The sequence below is a fragment of the Macaca nemestrina genome, chromosome 5 (genome assembly GCF_043159975.1).
Source record: "Macaca nemestrina isolate mMacNem1 chromosome 5, mMacNem.hap1, whole genome shotgun sequence".
Lineage (NCBI taxonomy): Eukaryota > Metazoa > Chordata > Mammalia > Primates > Cercopithecidae > Macaca > Macaca nemestrina.
Window position 1 is genome coordinate 77,208,865 of NC_092129.1, and position 25,851 is coordinate 77,234,715.

At 39.7% G+C, this 25,851-nt stretch overlaps 1 protein-coding gene and 1 non-coding gene across 4 annotated transcripts in view; one reads left to right on the forward strand and one right to left on the reverse strand.

Moving 5' to 3' along the window:
* LOC105478738 (sorting nexin 9) overlaps window positions 1-25,851 on the forward strand; it is a 124,771-nt gene that overhangs the window by 94,095 nt on the left and 4,825 nt on the right. For all 3 annotated transcript variants that reach the window (XM_011736342.3, XM_011736341.2, XM_011736344.3), the window contains 7 exons: window positions 5,478-5,608; window positions 11,075-11,178; window positions 12,710-12,813; window positions 16,312-16,389; window positions 21,452-21,528; window positions 23,254-23,343; window positions 24,763-24,877. In XM_011736342.3, the coding sequence (XP_011734644.1) occupies window positions 5,478-5,608; window positions 11,075-11,178; window positions 12,710-12,813; window positions 16,312-16,389; window positions 21,452-21,528; window positions 23,254-23,343; window positions 24,763-24,877 (699 nt within the window). The remainder of the gene's footprint in view (window positions 1-5,477; window positions 5,609-11,074; window positions 11,179-12,709; window positions 12,814-16,311; window positions 16,390-21,451; window positions 21,529-23,253; window positions 23,344-24,762; window positions 24,878-25,851) is intronic.
* Window positions 18,394-18,452, reverse strand: LOC112426098 (U7 small nuclear RNA). Its single transcript, XR_003017370.1, has one exon. It is a non-coding gene; the product is annotated as a U7 small nuclear RNA (small nuclear RNA).

A 25,851-nucleotide genomic window follows, 5' to 3' on the forward strand; every position in this document is an offset into this window, starting at 1 on the left:
GTTTTATTTCATCTTTCCCAATCCATGGGCCTTCTATTTCTGTTTTCGCCTTATTGCACTTGCTAGGACTCCCTATATGCTGTTGAATAGAAATAGTGAGAACAATCATCTTTGGCTTATTCCTTATCTTAGGGGCAAAGCATTCAGTCTTTCACCATTAAGTATGTATTAGCTGTAGGTTTTTTGTTAGATGTGCTTTTATCAAGTTAAGGAATTTCCCTTCTATTTCTAGGTTGCTGAAAGTTTTTGTTCATGAATAGTTGCTGAATTTTGTCCCATGTATTTTGTGTACCCATCGAGTGATTGTATGGCTTTTCTTCTGCTATTAATACAGTAAATCATATTCATCAGCTTTCCACTGCTGAACCAGCCTTACATGCACTCTATGTGACACATTCTTCTTATGTATTACTGGATTAAATTTGCTAATAATATTTGGTTGAGGATTTGGTTCACGATGGTTATTGGTCTATAGTTTTCTTGTAATTTTCTTTGTCTCGTTTTAGTATCAGGGCAATGCTAGTCTTATAGGATGAGTTTGGAACTATTCCCTCCTTTTTTATATTCTGGAAGAGATTATATAGAATTGATATTGTTCTATACATGTTTGATAGAATTCACCACTGAAATCATCTGGACCTGGAGTGTTCTTTGTGGGAAGGCTTTAACTATGAATTTAATTTCCTTAATAGGTATAGGACTATTCAGGCTGTCTCTTCTTTAGTGAGCTTTGGTAGCTTGGGTCTTTAAGGGAATTTATTTATTTCATATAAGTTGTTGGGTATAGTTTTAGAGTTGCTCATAGTATCTCTTTGTACTTTTAAAGATGTTAGGTCTGTAATGATATATACTCCTTCATTTCTGATTTTGATCATTGTCATCTCTCTCTTTTCTTTGGTTTTATTGATTTTTATTTTTCTCTTTTCTGTTGTATTGTTTTCTGCTCTTTTATCATTTCTCTCCATCAGCTTGGTTTGAGTTTGATTTATTCTTTTCCTAGTTTCTTAACATAGAAACTTAGATTATTGTTTTGAGATATTTCTACTATCACAGGCGTTAAATGCTAAAAACTTTCCTCTAAGCATTGCTTTTGCTGCATTCCATAAAGTCTAATATATTGAGTTTTCATGTTCATTCAGGTCAAAACATTTTCTAATTTTTCTCATAAGTTCTTATTGATCCATGGGTTATTTAGAAATATACCTGTATCTCAGTATCCATGGGAATTGGTTTCAGAACCTCCCACAGATACAAAATCCATGGATGCTCAAGTCCCTGATATAAAATGGTATAGTATTTGCATATAACCTATGCACATTAATTATAATACCTAATACAATGTAAATGCTATGTATTGTTTTGAGAATAATAACAAGGAAAAAAATCCATACATATTCATTACAGAAACATTTTTTTTTCCTCAAATATTTGCAATCTGAGGTTGGTTGAATCCATGGATGCAGAACCCATGGATACAGAGAACCAACTCTATGTTTAATTTCCAAATATTTGGCCATTTCCCAAATTTTTTTCTTTTGACCTCCAGTTTTATTATGTTCAGAGAACATACTTTGCATGATTTTTAGTCCTTTTACATTTATTCAGATTTATTTTATGGCCTAGCATATGGTCTGTCCTAGAGAATATTCCATGTGTGCTTCAAAAGAATATGTGTCTGTAGCAACTGGGTGGAGCATTTCATTCATGTCAATCAGACTGGGTTGATAGTGTTATTCAGGTTTCTGTATCCTTGCCAATTTTCTTTCTAGTTCTGTCAATTTATTGAGTATCGGGTATTGAAATTTAGCATTCTTATTGGTGGACCATCTCTCCTTTTAATTCTGTCACTTTTTGTTTTATGTATTTTGAGGCTCTCTTGTTAGGTAGACACACAGTTTGTAATATCTTCCTGATGTAGTGAGTCTTTTATCATGAGGTGTCCCCCATTGTCTCTAGTAAGATTTCCTGCGTTAAAGCATACTTGTCTAATATTAGTATAGTCACTCCATTTGTCTTATGGTTACTGTTTGTATGGTATATCTTTTCTCATCCATTTACTTTCAGTATATGTGTGCCTTTGAAATTAAGCTGTTTCTCTTATAGGCAAGATAGTTGGATCTTACTTTTTTATCAAGTCTCACAATCTGCTTTTGATTGGGGTTTTTAGACCATTTGTATTTTTTTTTTTTTTTTGACACGGAGTCTCGCTCTGTCACCCAGGCTCACTGCAAGCTCTCTGTCACCGATCTCAGCTCACTGCAAGCTCTGCCTCCCAGGTTTACGCCATTCTCCTGCCTCAGCCTCCCGAGTAGCTGGGACTACAGGCGGCCATTTGTATTTAGTATAATTATTGACGTGGTTAGATTCACATTTGCCATTTTGTTATTTGTTTTCTGTGTTTGCTTCTTTTTGCTCCTTTACTGCCTTTCCCTTGTGTTAAATATTTTACAGTGAGTGTATTGTTGTAATTCCTCTCATTGTTTAAACTAAATTTTTAAAGTTATTTTCTTAGTGGTTGCCCTACGGGATATAATATGCATCTTTTTTAACATCACGGTGCACTTTAAATTAATATTAATTCCACTAACATATAGAAACTTTTATCCTATATAGCTTTATTCACTTCCCTCATTTATGCTATTATTTTCATATATATTACATCTATATGTTATGACTCCAACAATACAGTGTGGCAATGACTGCTTTCTACAGTCTTTTGTGTTTTAAAGATGCTAAGGAAACAAATTAGAAAAAATATATCTATAGAGTCTTTTACATAAATCCTTTTATTTCTGGTGCTGTTTATTTCTCTCTGCAGATTCAAGTCACCATCTTGACTAATTTCTTTTTAGCCTGAAGGTCTTCTTTTAATACTTCTTACAATGCATGTCTGTTATCAGTGAATTCTCTCATTATTTATCTGGGTATGTCTTTATTTTTAGAGGATAGTTGTACTGATCTGGCTACATTGTGTCAGACAGCAAGTCAGCTGTTAATGCTGTTTAAGGTGCCCACACCACTGTGCATGATCAGTCATTTTTCACTTGCTGCTTTCAAGATTTTGATTTTGTCTTTCAGTAGTTGAACTCTGTCGTATCTAGTTGTGAATCTCTTTGTATTTATCCTACAAATACAGACTGTACTGAGGTTTGTTGAGCTTCTTGGAAATGTAGATTCATTTTCCATCAAATTTGAGAAGTTTTCTGCCATTATTTCTTCAAATATTTTTTCGTCTCTCTCTTCTTCCTCTGGGATTCTCATTACAAGTGTTTGGTGTGCTTGATGTATTCTAAAGTGTGTTCATTTTACGTTTCATTTTTTTTCTCTGTGTTCTTCATGTTAGTTAACTTCTGTTGATCTATCTTCAAATTCACTGGGTGTTTTTTTTCTTCTGTTACCTTAAATCTTCTGCTGAGCCTTATCTGCAGTGAATTTTTAATTTCAATTACTATACTTTCAACTCCAGAATTTCCAAGTGATTCTTTTTTGGTAACTGCTGTCGCCTTTTTGAAATTCTGTGTGTTGATTCTCTGTCATATTTTTCTTTAATTTTTTAGGCTTCCCTTAGTTCTTTGAACATCTTTATAGAATCTGCTTTATCTGCCACATTGTTTTTTTTTCTGCCAAACTCAACGTCTGAGGATACTCAGAGATAGTGTCTATTGACTGCTTGTTTTTTTCCTAGTATGGGTCATATCTTGCTATTTCTTTGCATATCTCTTAATTTTTTGTTGAAAACTGGACATTTTTGAGAATACATTTTAGCAACTCTAGATTCTGAGTTTACCTCCCTGAAGGTTGTTGTTTCTGCTTTTTATTTGTTAAGTAACTTGCCTAAGATTAAATCTCTGAAGTCTGTCTCCCTGGCAGTTCAGTTATTGCTGTGTTTGTTAATTTGTTTATTTTACATTTGCCTTCCTAGAGTTTGCTCCTGTGTCTGTGTGGATTGGTAGTAAGCCTATGATTGATTGACAGAGGTTGTAACCAACCACCTCAGGCCAGTAAGTTGGGGCTTCTGTCCTCTGTCGATGTAACTGTAACTAGATGTAACTCATTCAAAACTCAGGTCATTTTTAAGTTGCCCTAGCTTTTACTTTCTACCAGACCCTTTTGTGTCTCCTTTACTTGTATGTACAGCCTCACAGTTGACCAGGATTGTGTGCCTGGCTTGGACCTTCTCTGGTCTCCACTGTGTATGCATACGGCCTCAGCCTGGAATATGCATGGTTCAACCTTGGCTATCAGGGCTGTTGGCCCTTCCTGTTCATCTTTCTCTGAGATTGTCACTGCCACTGACACCACCATTGAACATGGGCATCTCCCATCACTTCAAGTAAGCGTCTTACCCTGACAGAGAAGCTGCAGCTGCCCATCTTCACAGCCTGTCCACCCTAGTGGTACTGCCATGTCAAACATTTGTGGGGTGGGGTGGGGTGACACACAGGCAGCAGGTCCGGGAGAGACAGGAGCAGCCTCCCAACACCACAGATTTCCGTCATTGTCGCCTGAAGTTCAGTTCTTCAAGCATAAACACTTCTTAGATGGCCATTCGCCTTTTGTTGATTTCTAGAGCACTCATTTGGTTGTTTTTGTCAATGTTGTCTAGCTTTATAGTTGCTTTTGAGGGGTAGGGTTAGCTGATCTCTCCAGGCCGTAGCTGGAACTTCTACCACTAGAAGCCTTTCAACTAATAGTAATTTTTGTTTGTAGGTTTATAAACATTCTTAATGTTCACTTGATGTTTGTTATGCCATCGTTGTCAAGCTGACCTTCTACTTTTAAAACAGAAAGGACCACTCATTAAACTGTTTTAGTATGGTCACAAGTTCTGGAATAGCAACTTACATTACTGCATTCATGGAAAAATTCCTTTGGTATTTCAGTTTAAGTAATTTAAAATACATGGAGGAAAAAAGCTACAGCATTGGGTTACTTTTCATAATGATAAATTTAAACTTGTATGTATGTAATTTATATTGCATTTGGACACATTTTTATAATATGAAAATGTCATGTCATTTGTGAGAATGACATTAAATTCCACTTATCACTCCTTTCTTGCCTATAGGACTTACTGTGGCCACAAAGAAACTGGCCTGTTCGCTTGTAGGAAAAAGACAGGTTTTCATGTTGAGATAAGATTTCATTTTTTTTTTTTTTAGTACTTTAAGGATAATTGAAGAAAATAGCACTTTGAGGTTGTTATTATTCTTGTCCCAATTAAAGGGTTTGTAGATATGTTAAATTGGAATTATATTCTTAAAAACTGAAGTCTGTTGCATCTTACCTGTGCATCTTTGAGCGTTCATTGTGTTGCTTGTATTTTAGATTAGTGAAAAATCACCAGGGTTTACCTTTTGCTAAATAACTTTCTACCAAGTAGCCAGTAGCCATAGAAATGGTTTTTAAGTTACTGTATGGTAACAGTAATTCATTTTAGACAAAGTTGCATGTCATTCTTTGTGTGTCGCTTGCAGGCCGCTTTGAAGAGGAATTTATCAAAATGCGCATGGAGAGACTTCAGGCCTGGATGACCAGGATGTGTCGCCATCCAGTAATCTCTGAAAGTGAAGTTTTTCAGCAGTTCCTCAATTTTCGAGATGAGAAGGTAGGACATTGTATTATTATGGCATCAGAGGATATTGAGAGTTGTCTTATTCACACCAAACTTATTTCTGAAAGGAGTTAAAATTATGTTGGTTATTTATTTCTCACTTCCTCCAGCGACAGTGGGGGGACAGAAACCTAAATCCCCACCGTAGGAAATGTGTCATGATGAGTGACGAGCTGCCTGCCAGAAGGGCTTCCCCTACACTGGGAGTGGGTTGGCTCAGGATGGGCAGGGGCAGGGTGAAGGATGTAATGGCGTCAGCAGTTTTTCCCTAGATGTTTTAAAAATAGGAGGCTAGGCCCCAAACTCTGAAGGTATTATCAGCATGAAGTGAGGGGAGTGGGGTGACTGATTTTCCTGATCACGTTGCCCTTACGATGTAACAGCATAATGACAGGAAAGGGAGAGGCAGACATGAGCCGCTCTTCTGAGAGCCAGGCCATTTTCATCACTGTAATGGTGAGTCCAAAGTCAATGCTGGCCTCTGTCTGCCTGCCCCGTGACCAGTTAGTCTGCCAGTGGTCATCTGTTCTTCATTAAAGTCAAGGAAAAGTTGGCTGCCTGACATCTCAAAATTGTCTGCTTTGGAAATAGTTTTCTCTCTCAGTAAGCATTTACTGTACTCCTTATTGTATCATTTTATTCCCTAAAGATGTTTCCTCCACAATTTGTCTCAACAAATACTGCATATCTTAGAAAGCACCCTAAAGAATAAAAGCAGGAGTTGGCCTAGAAGCCACAGCAGATGCTAAATACATTATCAGCCTGGGAAATAAATTATGAAGCTATTTTTGTCTCTAATCAAATAATAGAATATCATATACCCTCTTGGAACTTTGAGAGGTTGACTTGCTAAACTTCTTTGTAGTACTTTTCACTTGTTGAAGTGAACAAATAGTAAGTCTTAAATATTAGGGCTCTATCAGTGTATGTTTACACGTGTATGCATACGCTTAACATACATATTTGGGCCTTATTTTCAGTTATTGACTATTTCTAGAATTGACCAGCTCATGTGATATGTTATATGTCACCAGCTTGGGAATGAGACAACATGGAGATGCTTCACCATGTCTTTGTGAATTTGTATATATCACGGGTCTCTTCACCATGTCTTAGGAGTTTGTATATATTTATGGTGAGACAGGGTACTCGGTCACACTGTGTGTGTCATGTAGCTGTATAGTAGTGAAACTAAGTTCTTTGAATTCAGTAACTGTTTTGGTTACTTTGTAGTTATAGAAACTACAGGGAACCTCCTCCAAGTTTGTTGCCTTCCTGGTGCCCACAAGACTTTAACAAGAGCTTATTTGATAGATTTTCCAAGGATTTGATTTAGAAGGCACTTCTGAAGGCCATGTTTTATGCATGGTGGAGTTTAATAAATCCTAGACATCAGTTGTGTTGTGTTGTTTTAAATGACTGCCACTTTCAAAGAGGGATCAGCTTGTCATAAAAGTGGTATAAGAGAAAAAAGAAAGAACTTGGAGTCAGGGCACTTGAGTTCTGGTCTTAGCGCTACTTCTAACTGCCTCTGTGATCTTAGTGAAGGTATTTAATCCCTTTGGGCCAGAATTTCCTCGCTTGCTAAATGACAGTGTAGAACTACATAGAAACTATGATGCTGTGGTAAGTAGCAGCTCATGTAAATAAATGGTAGACACAGAAACCCCCAAAGAATCTATAGAGACATTATTAGAAATAAGTGGTTAGTAAGGTAGCTGGATACAAGACATTGCATATTTATCAGCAAAAAACAGAAATTGAAAATCTAAAAAAAAAAAAATCCTCATTTACAATAACATCAAAAGTATCAAATATCCAGGAATAAATACAAGAAAATGTACCAAAAATCTACATAGAAAACTATGAAACATTATTGAGAAAAATAATGGAAATAAGTTTTCTAATAATACTGTGTCTCATGGGCTGAAAACAGTAAGGACGTCATATGTAGAAAATCGAAATGCCAAGAATTGCCAGGATTCTCTTGGAAAAGAATGAACTAGGAGGAGGACTTTATTGCGTATCAGAACTCATTGTGAAGCTAAAAAAGTTTAAAAGCATGACTTGGCATAAGGCTAGACAAACCAACCAGTAGAGCAAAATAGACACTTGATCTCTGAGAAACATGGCACTGAGCATAGTAGGGAAAGGACAGTCTTTTCAGTAGCCGGTGCTGGGTCAGTTGGATGGCACACTGCAGGGAAATGAAATGTGCTCGCTACCTCACTACAGTCTGCAGTTTATTAGGGTTGTTATTGATATTGTTATGTTTTTAAAATATGTCCCAGGCTGGGTGTGGTGGATCACTTGAGGTCAGGAGTTCAAGACCAGCCTGGCCAATATGGCAAAACCCTGTCTCTACTAAAAATACAAAAATTCACCAGGTGTGGTGGCGCACAGCTGTAATCCCAGCTACTTGGGAGGCCGAAGCAGGAGAATCATTTGAACCCCGGGGTGAAGGTTGCAGTGAGCCAAGATTGTGCCACTGCACTCCAGCCTGGGCGACAGAGCAAAACTCTGTCTGAAATATGTATATATGTATGTATTATATTTGAAATTAACTTTAAAGTAAGAAAAAAAAATCCCACAGGTAGAATGAAGGAGAGTACCTATGAAACAAGATTGGCACCTCCTGGGGAGCAGTGGTGCCTGGGCAACTTTTCCCTTGGCCACTTGTGCTGAAGGTGGAGCTGTGGGTCTCCTGTGGAGTCACAGCAAACAGGCACTTGGAAAGTTTCTTTCAGTCTTTGAGTATTGGTTGAAAGGAAAGCACCCAGAACTGTAGCCAAAGGAGTCATTATACTTCCAGAAAAATCTCAAAAGTATTGCAAGCAACAGTAGTAGCTATTGGATCAGACCTTAAAGGTGCGGGTGGAAAGATTTAACCAGTTAGCGTGAAAGTTAAAGTTTTCCCAGAATATGGAGGCACCGAGTAGTTCTAGACAAGGGTCATTTCTTATTTAGAGGCGGTGCCATTCTTAGAAAGTGTGTAAGCCGAAGTAAATCCCTACTGAAATGGCATCACATGAGGCTGCCCGTGCCACCACGGTTCTGAAAGCTTCATCACGTAAATGACTTCTGTATCTCATACTAAAGTAATGATAGTTAAAAAAAGATTGGCAAAGTGTTGGTAATTATTGAAGCTGAACCTGAGGGGTTTATTATACTTTTCTTCTTTTGTATATGTTTGAAAGTTTTCATTGTATATAGTTTTCTTGAAAATGAATTCCATGTGGCTCGCAGATCTAAATGTGAAAAGCAACATAGTAATGCTTACAGAAGATAACGTGGGACATCTTCGTATCCTAGCGAGCAGGGAAGAATTTCTGAAATATGACATGAAGAAGACTCTGCAGAAAGATGTGGATAAATCAGACTACATTAGAACTTCTTTGTTCAGCAGAGCTATGACAAGCGAAAAGCTACTGGGTAGAAGATACTTGCACATATATATAAGCAATGAAGGGCTAGATTTTAGAATATATGAAAACATCAGTAAGCCCAGTGGAAAAATAGGAGATTTGATCATGTACTTCATAAAATAAGGTATCTGAATCAACAACAGATGTATAGAAAAGGACCTAATCTCATTAGCAATTAATAAATACAAATTAAAACCACAGCAAGATACCGCTACACACTTGCCAGAGTGGCTAAAACTAACCATACCACGTGTCATCTTGGTGAGGTGAGATGCCATTGGGACTCATAGCCTGTTGGGGGAAAGTTGGTAAGACCAATTTGGAAAAGTTTGGCATTTACTAAAGTTGAACCCTCTCATATGACCTGGCATTTCCACTCCTGGGCACGTACTGAATATAGAAATGCATGCACACAGACACCAGGAGACATGTACGTAACAGCTTCATTCATAACTTGATAAGGGTGGCTACCAGTAGTAGAATAGATAAATAAATTGGGGATTATTCATACAGTAGAATGTTATACAGCAATGAAATGAATGAACTATAGTTCTACACAAAATTGTGACTATAGTTCCTAACCAAGATCGAGCAAAAAAAGCCAGACACCAAGGAACGCATTTATAGGGTTCTTTGCTAGCTTGAAAAACTAGCAGGACAGGGTAGGATGCATGCTTAGGTGCGTCTAAACAAAGTCCATTTGTGCTGCTGTAACAAAGTACCTGAGACTGGATAATTTATATACAACAGAAATTTATTTCTCACAGTTACAGAGGCTGGAAGTCAAAGATCAAGGCTGGAAGTCAAAGATCAAGGCACCAGCATTTGATGTGTGGTGAGGGCTGCATCCTCCAAAAGGGAGAAATGCTGAGTCCCCACATGGTGGAAGGTGGAAAAACAAAAAGGGACAAACTCTTTTATCAGGACGCTAATCTCATCCACAAGGGGGGAGGCCCTCATGACCTAATCACTTCTTAAAGGCCCCACCTCTTAATATTATCACGTTGGCTATTAAGTTTCAAAACATGAAGTTTGGAGGGAACACATTCAAACCATAGCAGAAAAGCAAGGAAATGAAAACCGTAAGAGAGAGATTACTGGTTACCTTTGTGGGAGAGGGAAGAGGTAGCAGTGCTTGGGGAAAGGACAATGCAGGGGTGCTTTTGGAATGGAAGCTCTTTGCTCCTTCCTGGCCTAGTTGGTCATTATGCAAATATTCACTTTGTGACATTCATTGCACTGGATATTTTTACTTTGGGGTACTCTGTGTGTATATCTTAATATGTTTTTTTTTTAAAAAAAAAAAAACCTCATAATACTGGTTTCTGTGTTATATTTTAGAAAAGCATTTACCTTTTTAGAAATCAGTTAACCTAAACATTTGAGGCACTTGGTCAGAATGCATAGGGTGGGCTGAGCACAGTGGCTTATGCCTGGTATCCCAGAACCTTGCAGGGGCCGAGGTGGGCATATTGCTTGAGCCCAGGAGTTCGGGACCAGCCTGACTAACATGGTGAAACCCCATCTCTACAAAAAATACAAAAATTAGCCAGGCGTGGTGGCGTGCGCCTTAAGTCTCAGCTACCTGGGGGGCTGAGGTGGGAGGATCACGTGAACCTGGAAGTTCAAGGCTACAGTGAGCTGAGATCACGCCACTGTACTCTAGCCTAGAAGGCAAAGTGAGACTGTCTCAAAAAAAAAAAAAAAAAAAATATATATATATATATATATGTATATAGGGTGTTTCTTTTTGCTGTGTTTATGTAGGTAGCCGTTGGAAAGGGAACATGGCTGAGTCGGTTCATTCTCAAAAGACTTGGTCCCTTTAGGTCCATTCTGTGGAATGACACTGTTCATGCCCTGAGATTACATTTGGGGTATAAAGGTATTTGGTCCATGGTGAGGAGGGAGATAGAGTGGGAGTTGCTTGCTGAAAATTAGAAAGATAAAGGTGATCAATGAGCTGGTCCTGTTTGGGAATTTTGAAGACCAGTTTGTGCTCTCCACTTGAACCTTACAGCGTTCTCATTTACAGGAATGGAAAACTGGAAAGAGGAAGGCTGAGAAAGATGAGCTGGCGGGAGTCATGATATTTTCCACCATGGAACCAGAGGCACCTGACTTGGACTTAGTAGAAATGTGAGAGACGCTGCCAGGTTTTCTTTCTTCTCACTCTGCACCCTCCTCCTTTGGCCTTCAGGCCTCAGCCAGAGTAGCCGCAGCCGAAACTCAAATTGTCAGACTAGAGTTTTATGAAATGAGCGGGATTTGTAGTCCAATGACAAGGGAAACATCATTTGTATGTAGAAGTACTGTCTTTATAACTGCAACATCAGATTAAAATCTTTCTTTTACCTTGAAGCCGGTGATTTCGTAGTTGACACGGTGTTGAGTAGCTGTTTCCAATAGTGTGATGAAACCAGGCGGCACGGAGCCACCTAAAACCCACGCAGTATTCAGACAGCAAACCTCTTTGAACATTGCCTTGAGGAAGCAGTCTCTAACCTGCTTTTTCTGTATATTTTTTTAATCTGTTGATTTTAATCATTTAGTTTTTAAAGTACAAAGTCAGTTGAAACTTTGGAGTAGTTCCTTTTCTCTTAAGGACTTATAAGAAATTTGCATGGCTTTTAGTTTTAAAAAGCTTTTTTATCGTAAAATTATTGTGTATTGTTACTGAAAGTATAGACAAGAAACACACACACACACACATACACGTAACCCTTCAACCACCCAGAGAGAAAATCGGTGTTAATATGTTAGTGTTTAGTCTCCCAAATCCTCCTCTGTACATATGTAATTATAGGAAAGGTTGTTTAAACAAAAATGACCTCACACTAGACACTTTGTTTTATAATCTGCCTTTTTTTTTTTTTTTTTGAGACGGAGTCTCGCTGTGTCGCCCAGGCTGGAGTGCAGTGGCCGGATCTCAGCTCACTGCAAGCTCTGCCTCCCGGGTTTTTACGCCATTCTCCTGCCTCAGCCTCCCGAGTAGCCGGGACTACAGGCGCCCGCCACCTCGCCCGGCTAGTTTTTTGTATTTTTTAGTAGAGACGGGGTTTCACCGTGTTAGCCAGGATGGTCTCGAACTCCTGACCTCGTGATCCGCCCGTCTCGGCCTCCCAAAGTGCTGGGATTACAGGCTTGAGCCACCGCGCCCGGCCTAATCTGCTTTTTTCATCTAACAGTATATTGTGATCTTTTTAGGCTGGTAAATACACTTTTGACATCCTTAGAAAGAACTGGTATCTTTCAGGTCACTTAAGTGATTGTGTATCCGGGTTATTGTCTGTGTTTCACCGAGTACTTGGAATGAATGGCCAGTTAGCATTAGCAACCCCTATTATTCTTTTATAGATTTGATGGTCCCCCCAGTGATTGGAATTTTCCTAAATAAGATAGTCAATAAATTATTTGATTTACTTTAGAATAATTTTAAAATTCACAAAGAATTGTAGAGGCAGAAAGGAAGCAAAGTTAAAATATAAATCACCGCTTTTTACGTAGTTCTTTAAATGTCCGCATCAAGCCTGTATTTAAGGCTAACGTAGTGAAAGGGAAGTTGTTATCGTGCAAGGAAACAAGTGCCTGTGGGTACGTTTGGCCTGAGTGTCCCCACAGCAGTGCTGTTCCTCCTGCTTACGTGACTGACGGCTGCCTTCGCCCACAGAGAGCAGAAGTGTGAGGCTGTGGGGAAGTTCACCAAGGCCATGGATGACGGCGTGAAGGAGCTGCTGACGGTGGGGCAGGAGCACTGGAAGCGCTGCACGGGGCGTAAGTCCACTCCTTACAGCGCACTGGGCTCGTAGGGGGTGATGCAGGCTCAGTTTTATGTCCCTTATCATAGAAGGGAACCTGCTGCCTCAAACAGAAGTGTATTTGGTGGACAGCAGTAATGTCACTCCTGTGATTCTGTTTAATCTCACTTCACCCGAGTTAAACCACAGAAAATTGACTAACAAAGCCAGGTTAAGAAATCTCATATGGAGCACCATGTTCACTTAATTAGTTCCAGTAATTTGGGGCTTTATAATCTTTGGAAAATTAATCATTTTTGCATGTTTTGAGAGTGCTTGTAGTTATTCTTAGTCTCATGATTTTGTTTTTTAATCTTCATCCATTTGGTAAGATGTTGTATATTTGACTAAAGCCATAGTGTTTAGAAAAACCAGTATAGTTAGTAGTAAAAATATGTCAGAGCAGAAGCACTGCTGAGGGGAGAGTGTCACTGTCAGTCATGGCTTTCTGCCCACTCTGCCGTGTCCCTAAAAACTTCTGCCTCCCTCCTTCTCTTTGGTTTGTAGGCTTTCATTCTGCTGAAGGTTTTTCCTGTATTCCCCAGAACTGTGCAGCTCTGTCGCCACCCATGGCCCAGGATAGATAAACAGTCACGTATCCATCTGTGGGGCTAATGCTGCGGGCTGCTGCCCTGTTACACCCACAGGCTCAGAGGCTGCAGAATGACTTATCAGGCCCTGAAATGCTGGGATCGCACTGCTGTCCAATGCGCAGATGTCTTTGACTCCCTTAGAGTCCTAGGACTTCTCTCCTTTATATCTGGTCTGCCCTTATTGCTATGTCTTAACCTCTGGAGAAAAGGGCCTTCTAATCTATCACTAAGAATTTTCTGGCCTTCACTTCATAACACCGTACAGGAATATTGGTTGTATTCAGTTTTTAAAAAATAAAAATGTTTTATATTTTGAATTATGAGTAATATATACCTACTTTTATATCGGCCTTTGATGCTCAGCATAGGAAAGGGATCTGTTCTTGTAATGATTTTTTTAAAGGTGATATTTTTATGCTAAAAAAGGAAAACAATCAATTTGAAATCCAATAATAATTTTAAAGAGCAGGAAACTAAATATGGAGTGACTCGTAGATGAATTAATAAGATAGCACAGCAAAGACAATGCCAGTATTACTATTCGATCCAGATCTGAAAATCCAAAGCCTTACATCAGAAATCAGTAAACTATGGTCTGAGTGCCAAATTTGGCTTGCCACTTATTTTGTAAATAAAGTTTTGTTGGAACACACCCATGCCCGTTTATTTGTCTGTTGTCTTTGGCTACATTTGTGTCATAATGGTCGAGTTGAGTAGTTTCAACAGAAACTTGTGGCTCCATAAAGCCTAAAACGTTTACTATCTGGCACTTTGCAGAGGAAGTTTGCCAGGCCCTGCCTTACCTCAACCATTGGCCAATGCTACCTCTACCTCTTCCTCTACTAGCGGCAATACCAGTACCAGTGGTGCTTTACCATCCACATGTTATACAAACAGAACAACTTGTAACATACCAGCTGTTCATGCTTGAGGGGCAGACACCAGGAATAACAGTTGTTTCTTTCCCATAGCAAAGAAATATGATGCTATATCCTAAATGTATAGAATTAGCCCTGAGAAAATAATGTATATAAATGCAGCATCTAGAAAACAAAACCTGTGTCAAGACTTTGGTCATAGAGGAGGACTCATGAACAAAAGGCGAATTGACATTGTTCTCTAAAGCAGAGGTCCCCAGTCCCCAGGCCATGGGCTGGTACATGGAACATTACTGCACAGCAGGAGGCAGGTGAAGCTTCATCTCTATCTCCAGGCGCTCCCCATCACTCACATACCGCCTGAGTTCCGCCTCCTGTCAGATCAGCGGTAGCATTAGATTCTCATAGAAATTTGCACCCTATTGTGAGCCACGCATACACGAGATCTAGGTTGTGAGCCCTTATGAGAATCTAATGCCTGATGATCTGAGGTGAAACTGTTTCATCCCCAAACCATCCCCCTGACCCACTGTCTGTCCGTGGAAAAATTATCTTCCATGAAACCAGTCCCTGGTGCCAGAAAGGTTGGGGACCGCTGCTCTAAAGTATAAATGAAAGAATTCAGTTCTAAAGGCAGTGAATTAATTTTGACCATAAACTCTTGCAAGACCATCATAACACATCATTTAAATCTGTATGTTCTTTGAAAGCCATTTTTCCTGAGGGCAAATTTTACAATTGCATTTTTTAAGGATATAAAAATTTGGGATTATGATATCTTTTAAAAAATTAAATGCCTTATGTCTAATGTCCGATCAACTCCATGTCCTGTGTAATTCACAAGGCTAAATGTAGAAAGTAGGGAATGCTGGCCTCAGGCTGCTCTTTTGTGGGGTGGGGAAAGGGATTTGACTCAGGCATATCTCCTTCTCTTTCTTAAAATAGTTCTTTAAAATTCCTGATGTGTAGAATGAAAACTCCAGCACACACTCTGCATGGTGAACCACATGCCAGGCGCCTTTAGGTAGAGAGGCAAAACTGAGGTACCAGAGGGTGGACAATTTATTAAAATTAACTAAGCTCATGTAATTTGGATTCATGTTTCCTGATAACTGCAGCTTATAGACCTTACCTCAAATGTCTCTGGCCTAAATATTTTTTAAAGAAACATTAAAAGTTTTCTTTTTCTGCTTTAAAAACTGCAGTGAGTCTTTAAATGCAAATAATGGTTTCTTTTGAAAGGCAAACAGATGCTCCATTTAAGGGGACTCCATACAAATGCAAAGAAAGTAGCCTAAGGTGCAGAGACTCTTAGAAAGTTCTCCAAAGTGATCCTAGGATCTTAGCACCTTAAAAAGAAACCTTAGATGTCATTTAGTGAAATCATCTCTTCATACAGATGAGAAAACTCATACCCCTCTTCCCTGGTCGTGCGATGCCTGACTGTTGTATTTTCCTCCACATCTTGTTGCTTTCAGTCTTTGGTGGTCATGGTTTGCAAATGGTCATTTATGTACCCGTAACAGAGTGGGAAAGTCTACGTGTTTGGAATCACAAGTCCACATCCAGCATTTATTAGCCGTGTGACCTTGGGCAAGTCAGTTATCTGAGTCTCACTTTCCTGATCCTCTCCATGATGAGGACGGTGTCTCTGCATCTGGTAAAGGGGCTAACGCGATGATCGAGCACAGTGTCGCTGGAAGTACTTTGTAAGCTAGAAACCATCTAAAGGAGCTTCCATCTCACTTGCCTCTCATTTGGTGAATGAGAATGTAGGAGTGATTGTCAGTAATAATAGCATCCACCTTTAATTGAACAGTCAATTAAAAATAATCGAAAGAAATCTGTTGAAAAAATCACTTTTGAAACAATATTTTATGAAGGAATATAGACTATTTTGAATCACTTCCAATGTTACGATAAAGTAATCACTTTCAGGAAATAGTTTAATCCCATTTCAGTTTGCTCAGAAGACTAATCAGTTTATTCCTTTTTCTCTTTCAGCATTGCCCAAGGAATATCAGAAGATAGGAAAGGCCTTGCAAAGTTTGGCCACAGTGTTCAGTTCTAGCGGCTATCAAGGTGTGTCTTTCTTCATTCATCCAGTGGGCCTTTAGAGCCTTATCCAGACCTGCTGCCTGCAAACGCTAACTCCCTCCTCAGTGAAGCACCCTGGTTGTTGGTGTGTAAATTGGCTAGGCTGCTGCACTAAGGACTTTTGCACCCTCATCCTAGGACTTTTGAGAAAAGCCAAAGGTGGTTATAATTCGTATTTTCTTGCTAGCTTGTTCGCCTTTTTTTGCTCTCAGGTGTAGCATTTTTGTTTCAACGCCATCAGTTTCATTTCTCTGCCAAGTCTTCCTGTTAACAGAGACCAGATTTGGCGGGGCACAGTGGCTCACACCTATAATTCCAACACTTTGGGAGGCTGAGGCGGGCAAATCAGTTGAGTACAGGAGTTTGAGACCAAGCTGGGCAACATGGTGAGACCCCCATCTCTACAAAAAATCAAAAATTAGCTGGGTGTGGTGGTGCATACAGGTAGTCCCAGCTATTTGGGAGGCTGAGGTGGGAGGATCACTTAAGTCCGGGAGGCAGAAGTTGCACTGAGCCATGATCTTACTGGTGCACTCCAGCCTGGGTGACAGAGCAAGACCCTGTCTCAAAAAAACAAAAGCCAGATTTCATCAAGGCCATTTCAAGGAAAAATATTTGACCAAGTAGCAAGTGTGTGTTGCCTGTTTTCTCCTTAACTCATAACTGTTTCAGCTTACCCTATAAATATGTATCTTACCCATGGAATTTAGAGTTCATGGTTTACATTGGCAGCACTTAATGAGAACAAGTTAGCTCTTTTTATTAAAAGGAAAAAGAGCCCAGGCAACATAAGGAGACCCCATCTCTACAAAGAAATAATAAAAATTAGCCAGGCATGGTGTCACACACCTGTAGTCTCAGCTGTTCTGGAGGCTGAAGCAGGAGGATCGCTTGAGCCCAGGAGGTTGAGGCTATGGTGTGCCATGATCACACCATTGCACTCCAATATGAGCAGCAGAGTGAGACCCCACCCATCTCAATGAGCAAAAAAAAAAAAAAAATGAAAAGGCATTTGTCAGCTAGGTGGCACCTATTAAATCTGTTATCTCCTGTCACTTACAGAAGTGATAGAATTGGTACAGGTGTTGGTCCTGATACTCAGGGCAGACAGTGCTTTGGATGTCAGTGTCTGAATATTTTAATAATAAACTAATAAGAAATTAGTTTCTTACCAAAATGTAAGATTTAGGGCTCCCACCTGGGAATAGTTCTCATTGCCCTGGCCTTACCATGCCTTACAGTTGACACTTTAGACCAGAAGTGGTCTTTGAGGTCTAGACTAGCAACTCAAGGCCAGAACAGAGAAGCATCTTGGCCCAGGTAACAAGTAGGTGATGGAAGAGCTGAGATGAGAGCCACGCCCATTGCTTAGGGAGGAGGCAGATGCCTTGGATCCCTTTTAGCATGGTGGCTCTGTGATGCCCCAACAGGGTGAGAACATTTGTCCTAGAGATGCTAGAATTTTGCGCAGTTGGTCCTGATGCTTTCTTACATGTCAGAACTCACCTGCAATCTGCCTTCCTCGAACCTCACCTTACAGCCCTCTTACTGTTCTTCAGCCTAGCCCACAGCTTCCCACTGTCACCTCTTAGGCCATAGAAGTCCCTGTGGGAGAACCAGCTCTGCATTTGAGGTTCCTCCAGCTTCCCGTGCCTCGTGCTAGCCCACATGCCCCCGGGAAGCCCATCACCTAGCGGGGCAGGGCGCACCCTTTTCTGAATTTAGTTGATTTGAATTTCTTCATTTTCATGGTGCTTCAGTGACTTGAGAGAAAGGCATGACTTTTTTAGTTGATTTGGTATTTTTGTATTATGGCAAGAGCCGTAGTGTCCTGTGGTGTCCATATCCTAATTGAAAATAGAAGCCCCACAATTACCCCTTTAGTAACTTCAGAATTTGTTGCTGGGATCCCTAGTAATTTGGAGTCACGTAGAAACCTTAGAAACGATGTTGAACTGAATCATCCATTTTGTTGTTGTTGTTGCAGAGAGAGGTTTCCTGCAACCTGGAAAACCTGCTAGACAAATTCTAAAAGAGCTATAACACTGAATCATAGAATTTTAAAATAGCAATTCACTTCTTTTCCTGGGAAGTGCTAGAAGAGACAAAGATACCACTAACTATTCATGAAATACGTTGTTATTAATAGAGGATACAGGTAATTGAACCAAAAGTCTTGAAAAGAGGGAAAAGAAGACAGTTGGTAATCTGGGACATGGTTTCTAAAAAGTTCTTCAATTACTTTGTGCTGTAAGTCTTTTCATATGTTACTGATCCTCATAAAAATATGATAGAATTCACCTACCTTCAAAGTGATCAGATTCTCTCCAGAGTTGTATAGTCTGTGTAATTTTAGCCTGAAGCAGCATGGAAGTAAGGAAACGTAAAATATGGAGCAAGGTGGAGTAGAAAAGGATGCCGGTGGCAGCAGGGGTGAGGCAGCACAGCAGCAGGGGCAGCCTGGGGAGAAGGTGGGCCACAGAGCGTGAACCTGAGACACTGTGCCCGGCTCCACAGGCTCATCCATGGGTTCCCCACTGGGAGCTGCCTCGTGATCCTTTAACATTTTCCGGACTGTAATAATCAATACATAATTAAATATTCATATTGCAGAGACCACTTTTTCAAGTATTAAAAATACTCGATGTATGTTTTATGTTGAATATCATTCTACTTAAGATACTATTTTAAGGAAGCATTCAAGTTCCTGTTGACTGGCTTTTCTCCCATCGCAAAGGACAGTGGTCAGCAGTGTTGAGTACTGTGTCTCATCACATCCGCTTGCTCAGATGTGTTGATGTCTTGGAGCAGTGCTATGCTGTGCGATCTTGTAATAATGTAAATAAGTTTGAATCCTAGGAATATTCTGATTATAGTAAAAATAACTTCCAGTGCTCCTTTAACAGTTCATGTACTAACTTGAAATAATATAGACTGTTAGCATGGCCCCTGCACAAAACTGTGAAACATTGCATATTGTTATGGATGATCGTATGGAAATATAAGTGATAAAAATTCTTAAATGATTATGGGGGAGGAGAAAGACATGGAAGGTAAACTTCTGATTATATCTTGTTTTGTAGAGTTGACTTTGGAATAATGTGAATGCTTTACATAATTATTAGAAAACAAATTTAAATCAAAATGGAAAAAAATTCCTAATCAAAAGCAAAATAAAACAAATGACTTGATACATCAAGATGAAGGCATAGCACACAGAGGAATTATTTCAAAGCACCTTAAAATGGCATTTTATATGCCCCCAGGAGCAGATGCCTCAAGGTCAGAAAGACTATAAGAATGTTAGTTATTTTCACTAAACGTGTAGTCAATATCATGTTGGTATTGTTATTCTAAAACTTCTAAAACTGTTTTCATATTGTAGGATAAATCAAATATGTAATTGTTACTGTTGTTAGCAATTAAGATTTTTAAAATAAAGTTTTAAAATAAATGAAGAAAACCCCTAAAGTCATAAATTTGCTTTGGAAACATCAGTGTAAGCTCATTATGTGTTTTCCCTCTTAAAAAAGTAAAAAAAAAAAATTAAAAAAAAAAAATATATATATACACAATTTGCCTTTCTGTTAAAGCCTTGGAAACAATTACCCAATCCAGTAGCAAGAAGCATTCCTTGGCACCAATCATAAGGTTCACTTCCTACCACAATGAACCAGGGTTCCTATCAAAAGACTTAAATACCAATTGGAAGAGCCTACCACTGGCCAAAGAAAAGAAAATTTGAGCATTAGTGAAAATGATAATGCGGAATGAAGCATATCAAATATTTTTAAATCCAGAATTATAAAGATGCTTTTTAAGAAATTAATCTCAGTTACTCTTAGAGAATGGTAGGGGATTAACTCATTATTTTGAAAACTGTAAAGAGAAAAAAGAATTAAGCACTTAACCTGCTTTTCCTATTCAAACTCTACCTCTGGGTAACCAGAATATTATTGATAGAGGAAAGTTGATCCTTATGGAAGTATTTCAGCCAATAAAGAAGGAATGGTAGAAATAGAATAACACCGTTTTGCAAACTCATACTAAAATAAAAGATCCTTGGCCGGGCACAGCAGCTCACACCTGTAATCCCAGCACTTTGGGAGGCTGAGACAGGTGGATCACCTGAGGTCAGGAGTTCGAGACAAGCCTGGCCAACACAGTGAAACCCCATCTCTACTAAAAACACAAAAAATTAGCTGGGCATGGTGGCAGGTGCCTGTAGTCCCAGCTACTCGGGAGGCTGAGGCAGGAGAATGGTGTGAACCTGGGAGGCGGAGCTTGCAGTGAGCTGAGATCGTGCCACTGCACTCCAGCCTGGGCAACAGAGCAAGACTCTGTCTCAAAAAAGAAAAACAAATAATAAAAGATCCAGACAATGGTCATTCTAGATAACGATCATTTTCTAACATTCTAAGAGTAGAAATAACTGGAACTGGTGGCGTGTGACTCTGATCAGGCCTCTAGGTCTAATAGCTAGTGTAAAGAGAATACAGGGACAGAGGAGTGTGTGCAGTATCACCAGAGATGCAGCCAGCAGCATCCAGAATGCAGGCACCAAGGCACACAACAAGTTCAACACCCCACGAAAAGAAACGTGCAGGGAAAAAAGGGGCTGAGGGAGAAGAATCCACAGAGTTAAGAAACGCATCAGTTCTGTGCTGTGTGGACCTTTACATCCTGATTCAAGCAGCCAGCTCGCCCTGAGAGGCTTCATTATAGCAGAGTGACAGTCTCGTCTTAGGTGTCATAATGGTACTACTGCCTCATGTTTTAGAGTCCTCATCTGTTAGGCAGGATTTATGGATGAGATACTGATATCCAGTGAAAGCGGGTCGGGGTGTAAATGAACACAGGCTGGCGAGAGCTGCCAGTGGGGAAGGCAGATGGTGGGTGATAGGCATTCATTCTGTTCCCACTAGTTTTGAAAATGTTTGAAAGTTTCTATGATAAAATTTACCAATAAAACCAATAACAAAATTTTTAACAAGTGAAAAGAAAATATGTATAACTTATAACCACTGATAAAATTGATCATTTTCAGGTGAAACAGATCTCAATGATGCAATAACAGAAGCAGGAAAGACTTACGAAGAAATTGCCAGTCTCGTGGCAGAACAGGTACTAACATAATCACACAATTCCAATTACGATTTGATGCTGTCTAGTCCACATATTTAATTTAAAACATGTCTTAAGACAAACTTCCCAAATAAGTACCCTCCTCTTTTCTGTTTCTGTGTATCTTTGTTAGTTGTATTTAATCATGGTTTCTTGGATTAAGACAAAGTGGATGGATAAATTTGTCATCAAGAAATCTAAATAGGCCAGGCACAGTGGCTCACAACTGTAATCTGGCACTTTGGGAGGCCAAGGCAGGTGAATTTCTTGAGTCCAGAAATTCGAGACCAGCCTGGGCAACACAGTGAACCCAAAAAAATTAGCCGGGTGTAGTGGTATATGCCTGTAGTCCCAGCTATCCAGGAGGCTGAGGTAGGAAGATTGCTTGAGCCCGGGAAGTCGAGGCTGCAGTGAGCCGTGATCATACCACTGCACTTTAGCCTGGGTGACACAGTGAGACCCTGTCTCAGAAGAAAAGAAATCTAAATGAGTGTACCCCAGTATTGATGCCTCTGATCTGTTCTTAGCCATCAGGGGATTCTAATGAACAGGAAAGAACGCTGGCTCAGATCTGTATGGACCATTGCTTAGCCTCTCTGAGCCGTAGTTTCCTCATCTGTTAATCTGCAGTGGTAGTGCCTACCCTGTATGGTTCTCAAGATTTAACAGCTCGTAAATAAAAAGCACCTGCTACAGTCCCCAGGACAGGGCAGGTCCTTGTCATAGCTACATAGCTTTTTTTTTTTTTTTTTTTTTTTTGAGACGGAGTCTCACGCTGTTGCCCAGGCTGGAGTGCAGTGGCGCGATCTCGGCTCACTGCAAGCTCCGCCTCCTGGGTTCACGCCATTCTCCTGCCTCAGCCTCCTGAGTAGCTAGGACCACAGGCGCCCGCCACCGCGCCCGGCTAATTTTTTATATTTTTAGTAGAGACGGGGTTTCACTGTGGTCTCGATCTCCTGACCTTGTGATCCGCCCGCCTCGGCCTCCCAAAGTGCTGGGATTACAGGCTTGAGCCACCGCGCCCGGCCAGCTACATAGCTTTTATTGGAGTCTTTAGTACCCCAATTTCAGGGTTTTTTTTTTTTTTTTTTTTTTTTAAGGTAACAGATAATAAGTTCCCTTAAGAAGAATCTAAGTTATTTTCTAATCTCTTAATTAAAAAAAATTTTTTTTCAGATGACTTAAAGCTATGTTAATGGATGCACACATGTGTACACACACTAATGTGGTTATGGGCTACTTTGCTAATACTTCTAAAAATGCATTCATTTTAGAGATGTGAGTAACATAGCTATTAAAATTACAATTCAGAAAAATTGAAAAATTTTAAATTGCCACTTAAAATGATTACTGGGTGTTTTAATAACATTATATTCTCTGCTCATATTTAAAAGTTAAACTACAGCAACTCATTTGTTTGTATGTAAACATACAGCATTAGCTAAACTTTCTTCCTTCTTGGTGGTATATTTTGGGCCATGACAAAATAATTTTACAAACCAACTTAAAAATTACATGATGTTTTGTCATTTTCTTTACAACATATGAGTCAAAGAAAGGCAGTCTTGGGAGCTACTTTCTTTTAGAAAAAGTGATCTGAATGCTTAACACTCAGTAATGTAGTGTAGCACATTACAGATTTACAGTCTTTGCCTATAATGGTTCTCTTTTCCTTGATTTTCTGAATTTCTCTACTAGTAACAATCAGCTTGTATCTTGTTATAGCCAAAGAAAGATCTCCATTTCCTGATGGAATGTAATCATGAGTATAAAGGTTTTCTTGGCTGCTTCCCTGACATCATTGGCACTCACAAGGTAACCTGATTGTAGACATTTATAGAAGACAACAGCAGATGAAGCAGGCAGACATGCACAGTAGTATTGGTTTTATATGTTTATCTTTATTATTAAAAAAGAATCTGTAATTCCCATTAGAAAGGTTTTGTAACTGAATTTTAGAATTGGTTTGGAGTGTTCTCATATAATGAATTCTGGTTTTCTCTCCCTTTTTAAAAAGTCTGTACATCACCTCAGGCATGAGTTGTGAGTATTTTATGTCAACCATAGTAGTCTAGTATATTGTGATGTACTTGGATTTGTTAGGAAAATGTCTGCAAAGGGCTGGTCTGTGATCTTAACAGTCCTGGCATGTGGCCATGTTAGCATTCTGCTTTATAACTTAAATATCATGAAGGGGTACCATAGGTAAATTAGGTTTGTACAACCTCAGATAACTTAATATAAATCTCAGAACAATTAGCTTGTTGTCGAAATGTATGCCAGCAGCATCAGAGTTGTAGGCCTGGAGCCTAATTAATGCATGAGTATAGAGTTGTTCTTTCCAGACAGTCCTAAATAACGAGCAGCATGATGATACTGGAGTGGGAGATGTTTGGCAGCCTTTCCAGCCACTTCCATCTAAGTCTTTAAATGGATTCAGCGCCTCTTAAAAAATCGAAGGAAAGCCCAGGACTTACAATCAGCACACTTAGGCACTCGCTTATAAAATATTCTGTTGTATAAAAGAGGAGAGAGAAAGTGCCTGTGTGCGAACATTGCCCTGGACCTAGGCACGTGACTTTCAAAACCTGCTAATGCGGCCGGGCGCGGTGGCTCAAGCCTGTAATCCCAGCACTTTGGGAGGCCGAGGTGGGTGGATCACGAGGTCAGGAGATCGAGACTATCCTGGCTAACATGGTGAAACCCCGTCTCTACTAAAAATACAAAAAACTAGCCGGGCATGGTGGCAGGCGCCTGTAGTCTCAGCTACTTGGGAGGCTGAGGCGGGAGAATGGCGTGAACCCGGGAGGCGGAGCTTGCAGTGAGCCGAGATCACGCCACTGCACTCCAGCCTGGGAGACACAGCGAGACTCCGTCTCAAAAAAAAAAAAAAAAAAAAAAAAAAACCTGCTAATGCCTGATTTCCATTATGTGCTACTCTTCAAACGGCACCGGCTTCTGAATATTACGGAGATGGTGTGCTGTTTGCTTTTCTCTCTTGTTGTAGCATAAAACTGTTCATTTTAGCTTAATGACATTTTTTCAAGAATAACAGCCTTTTTGCTTCCAAGGGACTTGAAGGAAGTTAAATTTAGATGCTTTCCTCTCTTGTTTTGTGGAGGTATTTCCTGTTCAGTAGCAAATCAGTTATAGAATATGTTAGCATTGTTGTGTTTTAAACTAATGACTAATCATTTCAGCTTTATTCATACTGTTGTATTTTGTATTTCACAGGGAGCCATAGAAAAAGTGAAAGAAAGTGACAAACTCGTTGCAACAAGTAAAATCACCCCACAAGACAAACAGAACATGGTGAAGAGAGTCAGCACCATGTCTTACGCATTGCAAGGTAAGATGAAAGGGTCCTTATGAGGTGCTGGTGGAGGTTGTTTTTTCCCCAGCAAAGTTTCCCTTGCTAGAGAAATCCAGATGTGAGCATCTGATAAGTAATTGAGACGCTTGTGAGCCCCTTCAGGATCCCAGTGCTGATGAAAATCTGTAATATTTATTTAATTTTTCACCTGTCCACCTTATCTAGCTGTGAATGACAGCTTGATTCAAACTGCACATTTTATTATTTCTGAGAGACATTGAAGATTCCTTTTGCAATCTGTGATATCATAATGCTCTATTAAATGCCAGAGCTCAGCTTTTAGCAGTCTGTAACGTGCGTGCCTTGGGATCATGGAATGTGAAGGGGTTTGGGTATGTCATTTTAGGCACAGTTTTTTTTGTGTTAAAAAAAAAAAAACAAAAAAGACATGAATTTGTATAGGTTTGAGTGTTTTTGAGCAGATGAGAGCAGCAGGTGGATTTTTCCCGTTGGCGGATGGGTGGATGGCATTTGTATGGGCAGAGAATGGAGAGCATGTTCTGTTAGGAACAAAAGCTACAAAATCATGGTGCTGGATTGTGTCATGGGCGTGAAAGAGTAAAACATACTTAGAGGTTATTGGGAAATAAATTTTGAGTGTGAAAGAACTTGAAAACTCTAGACTTGATGTGGGCATTAAGAAGCCGTTAAAAGGGAGTTAAAAAAAAAATCAATCTTCAAGGGAGAAGGATTTGTTAGTTATGGAGAGGAGATTGGAAAATGCAGACGCTGTCCAAGAGCCCAACCAGAAGACCATCACTGCTGTAGTCTGAGCTTAGAGGACCTAAAGATGTGGTACTGGGGAGAAGAGAAGGAAACAGATTTGCAGGCTTTTCCAAGGAACAGCTTTCAAGACTGGGGCATTCATGGGAGAAAGAGATGGACGAGGGAGTGTCCAGAGCCAAGGCCACTGCAGCAAAAACGAGGAAACCTGATTGAAGTTTTGGGTT